Source organism: Nycticebus coucang, chromosome 9 (assembly GCF_027406575.1).
Source record: "Nycticebus coucang isolate mNycCou1 chromosome 9, mNycCou1.pri, whole genome shotgun sequence".
In the NCBI taxonomy this organism is placed as follows: Eukaryota; Metazoa; Chordata; class Mammalia; order Primates; family Lorisidae; genus Nycticebus; species Nycticebus coucang.
In genome coordinates this window covers 47,226,747-47,233,812 of record NC_069788.1, presented here as the reverse complement: position 1 = coordinate 47,233,812, position 7,066 = coordinate 47,226,747, and the positions used below count along the sequence as shown (strand labels likewise).

The window sequence follows — 7,066 nt, the reverse complement described above, 5'->3', positions numbered from 1 at the left end:
TACCACTTTTCTTATTAGATAGACAAAAATAAAAAATAGCTACTGTTTCCATCACCAGAGAGAGTATGAGGAAAATCAAACTCTCATACATTCCTGCAGGAATGTGAATTATTATAAATTTTTTGGAAAGTAATTAGTAATATCTATTAACATTAAAAATATATATTTTCTTTGATTTGGCAATCTCTAGGATGGCATTTCCAGCCTAGAGATTTTATTTCTCCAGGATGTCCAAAGAGACATCATATGTAAAGATGTTCATTTCTACATCACTGGCAATGGCAGCACTATTTAGCCAAAGGAAAAAAGCTGGAAACAAGCTAGATGTCCACCTTTAAGGAAATAGTTGAATAAGTGGTAATTCATTTACGCTACTGGATGCTATGCTATTAAATGTTTTAGATTGAAGTCTATGGACAAAAGGGATATCCGTGATGCATTGTTAGGTGATGAAATCCAATTGCAGAATTATGTATGTAGTTTGACTCCATTTTTAGAAAAAATTCCTTACACATGCTTGTACTTACATATATGTTTCTATGAACATGGATTAAGAAATGGGGAGATTCACGTGAAGTTAACACCATGAATTTTTAATTTTTGAAGAGAAACTTGATATTTAAATATTTATTGCGATCTGGATTACAGTGTGTGTGATCTGTAGTCTCTTAGATTTGACTTCCCAGACTTGGCAGGTACTCAGGCTTCTGGTTGATGATGGATGAAAGTGTGTTTTGTTCCTTAAACATTGGGAAAATATGCTTATATTTCTTCAGAATCACATTGGGACCTCCCAGGTAGAGTACAGGAATACCAGTTTTTTTTCTATTTCTATTTGTCTTAAGGGGGGGAGAGTAATGGAATTTTATCAAACATAAAACTGAATATTTTGGACAGTTTTTCATTTTATCCATTTGCTCCTTTGGATCCTGTTTTTTCCTTCTATGTCTTGTCCCCTTTACCAGTTCCCTGTGTTCACTTCCTAGATATTTCATTTATAAGCTAAGGTGAGAGCTATTTGGAGGCAAATGGGAAACTGTATTTTTAATACACTACTAACCCAGGAAATATTTAATTGGGATGAGAGCCACACTAACCAATTTTACATAAATTATTTACTTCCCAGTCTCTTGTATTTATTATTCAGCTTTGTTCTCTCTAAACTAACTTTTCTGTTTTCCTTCCATGTTCTGCTCCTAAACTTAAAATGACTAACTGAATGATTTCCATTCTTGTGAACAGGACATGTGATGTTTTGTATTAGCTTATTTGTAAAATAAAATTTACTGCCATTAATTCTGGTAAGATATATATATTTTGAGACAGAGACTCATTATGTCACCCTCAGTAGAGTGCTGTGGTGTCACAGCTCACAGCAACCTCAAACTCTTGGGCTTAAGTGATTCTCTTTCCTTAGCCTCCCAAGTAGCTGGGACCACAGGCGCCCACCACAATGCCATATATATATATATATATATATATATATTTTTTTTGTTGTTGTTGTTGTTGTTGTTTTTGTTGTTGCAGTTGTTGTTTAGCTGGCCTGGGCCGGGCTTGAACCCACCAGCCATAACCACTGTCTGATGGGTGCCAAGCCTAAACATGTCATTTTAATAGCTTTTCTTTTTCTCCTCCTTTTTGGTTGGGTCTTTTAAGATTTTCACACTGGTATCTTTAAGGGAGGGTTAACGATGGTTTTAAATTGACCTATATTTCAGTGGCCTTTAGAGAATGGTTCACAAAATTTTCATAGTTGTAGTATTCTATTTTATGATGTACTTACCTTCAAATACCTAGTGAGAGTGAAAATGTTTGACCTCAAGTTAGAAGGAACTATGGAAGTTTCTGTAGATCCATCTCTTCCAAATCCTTGGTTTAGTGGGCTATACACACAGACATGGAGTCAGCTGAGCTGGGTTGCTGGTCTATCTGCTAGTTTTTTGGTAGTTGCCTTGACAGGGGTCCCTGATTCTTAGTAGAAATCTGAGAAAAGCTCCATTTGTCAAAGCCTTCTAAAATCTCCTACTTAGCTGCCAGATGGACCAGAAAGAGCTATTGAAAAAACATGATGATGATGAAAATTTAAATGCTTTTGATGATGTGAAATGTCTTCTGGTCACAAATTTTCCCTTATAGCAGCATAATGTGTATAAGAGACAAATCAGCTAAGCCTGGTAAAATCTCTAAATGAATATTTTTCAGAGACATAAAAATAAACTTAAAAAAATTCCGTGTTGAATATCTGTCCTCCCTATTCTCTTCCCTCCCCCAACACAATTTAGTTTTGCTAAATTTGTCAGCTCATGGAAGTCTTGAGGATTCTGTGACCTCCAAAATTAAAAAAGGCTTCTATGCTTGTGGGAGGGCTGTGAGCACAGACAAGACATCCCTGCAATGATTTGGATTATGTTAGAAGCTGTGGAGATACTCTCTTAAGATTGTGGTTGATTAGCTTGAAAAATTTATGAAACACTTTATACTTTGAGCAGAGAATAAAGTCTGGTTCTTCACCTTTTTTTTTCATTATACTTCTCCAAAAGAATCAACATATCCCTGGGAAAAGTTTCCTTAGAAGATATCTAGTTAGTCCAAATAATTTCATACTTTGAATTATAGACTTTTAGGAAGTCTGTTTGGTAGAAACCATGAAGTTAATATATTCCAATTACTCAGGTGTTTTCGGAGTCTCCACTGCAGCATTACCAGCGAATGATCATGTGGCCTTAAACTCATGCTTAATCTCCTTCAGGCACCCCACTTACCCTTACTACTGAGATAACATTTGTTACCTTATACCTTCCGTTCACTGCTCTTATTTTCCTAGGCCACACAAAATATTTTAATCCATGATGAACCTTCATACATTTGAAAAGAGTTCTCATTGTTTTCCTTATATGTCCCCCCTCCCCCATCCCCCAGGTGCCCTGTGTAACTTCCAGCTCACTTGAGTCTTTCTCTACTCAAGGCACTTTAGTTTATCCATATCCTATGACAGAACCAAATGTAATATGAAGAGTTTGGGCTAATCAGCACAGAAAAGAGTAGAATAAAAATAAAAACTCTACTTTAAAAATAGACTAAAAAAATTGTTTTTTTGAAGCACATCCCATATCTACTTACTTGTGTGTCTATATTCTACCTGGTTAACTTCCTTCTCATAGCTACCTTTCTTTGGGCAGTGCTGTTTACAAGTCAACTTCATAGCTACTACAATGGTCTCTTTCTATCCTTATTTTCTTTGAAGTCTTGGCTATCCTTTAATCATCTATTCTTCTTGAACTCTCAGCTTCTTTAATTATTGGAACATTCCATTACACAGGTTTTCCTTATATCTTGCAATCCCAGAGATAACATCCTTCTTAAACTTATTACATATATAAAACTCAGTTCTTGGACTTCTGCTTTTGCTAGCTGTATCCTTTCTGTGTTGGAGAATTCATTTAGTCTTAATGGCTTCAATTGTTATCTCTTAAATGACAAACGTTATTGCTTATCCCCTTAAAACCAACAATTTGTTACTCTCCCCTGCCCCATAAACTAGCCTCTAGTTTGTTACTGGTTTCAAAAGTTATGAAGTCAACCTTTTTTTTTCCCCTTACTCCTATACAGCCAGTCATCACGAAGTAGTGATTCTTCTCTGCAAAATGTGTCTATCCCTTCTATTTATTCTCTTTCCATAACTTCTTCTAAGCACCTCTTAACTAGACTTCCTACCTGTGATGTTTCTCTTCAGTCTATTTTGCACAATTGCAAGATTAACATTTTTTGGTAATGCAACCATATTTACCTCATCCTTCTCTAACACCTCAGAAGGCTTCCAGGTGCCTGAAGAATAAAATATAAATTTGTGGTTTTTCAAATCCCTTCACCTCTTCCTTTTCAAAATTATACCCCAGAATGTCTCCCATGAGTCTGCTGCCCCTGCAAAATTGCCTGCTGCCCCTAAAGCATGACACCATAGCCTTGAACCCTTTTGAATTTCTTCTACTCTTTCTACTTCACTCAGCATATCAATATCTTAACCATTTTCCAAAACATGTCATATTCCACTATTACCTTCCTCATGAAGTTGTCCCCTTTACTTTCTCATCCCAAGATGGATTATATTGTCCGTCTAAGTTTTCTGACACTTAGATTTTACTTATTAAAATAATTGCCATGTATACATATATTGCCATATATGATACAAGCTACTTGGTTGCAGGGACTCTGACTTGTATTTTTCCACATCCCCCCCCCACCCCCACATACCCTTTATTGCTTAGAACAGCATCTTGCAAACATTAAGCCTGGCATGAGGAGTTATTGGTTGGTTGGTTGGGTAGGCTATCATAGAGATACTTGTCAAAGAAAATTATTAAACATTTCTTTAATTAAAGTATTTTACTCCAGTGTTTGACCCCAAATAAAACAAATATTTGGAATCTGAGGATTGTGGCTGAGAGGTCTAAAAATGGTGAAACTTGAAGAGCAGAAATGCTGCAGGTATTTTATAGGGTATTTTATAATTATAATCCATTTAGGCAATGGCTGGAGGAGGATGGGAATCATTTTAATGATGATTTGTCTTCTGGGACTTCCTTTTATTTATCCTTACTCTTTTACCTTTTTGTTTACTTTCTTTAAGCTTCCTGTCCTTCAGGTACACCCACCTCACTCTTTTTTTGATCTTTCTGTTCTTCAGGTGCACCCACCTCAATCTTTTTTTGAGTTTCCTGTCTTAGTATGTCTACCTCACTCTTCTTTTCTTGACCTTCCTGTCCTGGTACACCCACCTCACTCTTCTCTTCTTGAACTTCCTGTCTTAGTACATCCACCTCACTCTTCTTTTCTTGAACTTCCTGTCTTAGTACATTTACTTCACTCTTCTTTTCTTGAACTTCCTGTCTTAGTACATTTTCCTCACTCTTCTTTTCTTGAACTTCCTGTCTTAGTACATCCACCTCACTCTTTTTTTCTTGATCTTGTCCTTCTGGTACACCCACCTCATTCTTCTTTTCTTGACCTTCCTGTCCTTGTTGTATACTTTTTTCCCTTTCCTTTTCTTGGACTTCTTTACCTTTTGGTACATTCACCTTAATCAACTTTTCTTGGGATTCCTGTCCTTTTGATACACTTAGCCCACTTTTCTTTCTTAGAGATTTTTGTCTTTTCGGTACACCTGATTCACTCCTCTTTATTTGGGATTCCTGTCTTTTTGGTGTATTCACCTCAATCTTTACTTGAGATGCTCGTTTTTTATCCATCTCACTCTTCCTTTCTCGGCTTTCTTGTCTTTTTAGTACTCTTGACTCACTCTTCTTTACTTGGGCTTCCTGTGTTTTTCCCATTCTTGTGCTGCTGTCTACCTTGACCTCCATTCCTATCTTGTCTTTATCTAAATAAGGGCCTTTTGCTTTTGTTTTTGACTCCTTTCTGTATGGTGATGTCAAGGATTCACGAGAACCTGTAAACATGACTTCATTTTTTAGTGCTGCCTTGTTTTCTTCTTGGCTATTCTGAGACCTTGTAAGGCTTCTAGTTTTTGGAATCTGGGCTTTGGAAACTGATTTTCTTGCAAGTTGTTCATTCATGCAACCTGGAAATACAACTGAGCATACAACAAAAGTGCATGATTCAGATATCATGTATTTTCTCTTTATTTGAATTTCCCCCTTATATTGGTTTCTTTCTTGGTCTTAAAACTGACAAACAGGAGGCAACTTGAGATTTTCTTGAATCTCAAGTTATCTAAAATGGTGTATCTCAACATGTAAAATTATAGAAGTATTGATACAAATTCTAGACTTTTTTCAATAAATTGCAAGGCCAATGAGAGAAAAGTTAAATGTACTATAGACGAAGTGATATTTGTTGAGTAGATTATGACTAATGAATAATGCTCAGTGGCTAATGATGGATATATTCTGAAAAGAAATAGAACTTATTCTAGGGAAAAATAGTGGGAAGAAGGAATAATTATTTCTTAAAATAGAAGAAGAAAGCTTAAATATGTTTTTCATAATGAATAAAAGCATATTTTATTATGCAAAAGTAATAACAGTGCAGCTGATAATTAGTAAGTGCTCACCATATAGTAGGCACTCATTGTTTTGTGTATTTTACACATTAAATTATTTAATACAATAAACATATAGAGTAGGTGCTATTATTATCCTTATTTTACAGATGAAGAAACTGAGGCATAGAAAGCTTACATGAATGTAAATAAGATTAGGTAATCAGTAGGCAGTAGAGCTTGGATTTGAACTTGACTAGTCAGACTTCAAAGTTCAGTTTTTAATCATTTCCTTAGTCCCTTTTGTTGCATGCAGGTAGATCAGTTATGCTATATTTCAATTTCTGTGTGATTTAAAATTTGAATGTATTGGTACTTTTTTCTTTTTGTAATTTGGTTTCCTGTAGTGAGTCAAAGAAATACCTAAGCTACCAAGGAGAATTGCATGGGTTCTTGTTGTGGAGCAAAGACATGTCTTGCTTTGAGAATATCTAATATTAATATAGTAGAAAGAATACTGAATTTAAAAGCTGAATCAGAAGACTTGGTTTTACTTTCCCTGTTATCTAGGTTTATTTGGGTGAATCAGTCAGACCTCAAAAGACTCACTTTTCTTATATTTAGTCATGTGGGCTCACTTTATAGAGTTATTGAAGACTGTAGACCAATGTTAAAGGAGCATAGCCTTGGAGGAAGTGGGTGGAGCTAGATGCTGGACCAGAAGGATTGTTCAGCTGAGCTCTCTTAGAATGACTGGGGAAAAAGAGAGAACCCATACCTGGTGTGAGGACCTTACCCTGAGTCATAGCTCAGGGAGCATAGTGAGGAGGTGGTGAGCTGGATACAATGTATGATCCAGAGTAGTGGAAATATGATGAATTAGGCAAGTGATTGTATGAGCTGGGATTGGCTGGCTGCCCACAGAGCAGGGGCGGAAGCCTTTCAAGAATTTTCAGTTGTTGGGGGAAACTGCACTTTGAGTAGGAAGCTTGGAAGAGTAGATGGACTCAAATCTCATATACAGCAACCAGATTTGAATGCCAGTTGGAGTGGACTTGCCATAGGTTT

General features: G+C 36.1%; 1 protein-coding gene across 1 annotated transcript; it reads right to left on the bottom strand.

The window, feature by feature from the left end:
- Window positions 1–4,622: 4,622 nt before the first annotated feature.
- On the bottom strand, window positions 4,623–5,573 carry TSBP1 (testis expressed basic protein 1). The gene has a single exon (XM_053603600.1). It carries the CDS (start codon window positions 5,571–5,573, stop codon window positions 4,623–4,625), a length of 951 nt encoding a protein of 316 aa, XP_053459575.1.
- Window positions 5,574–7,066: the final 1,493 nt, after the last annotated feature.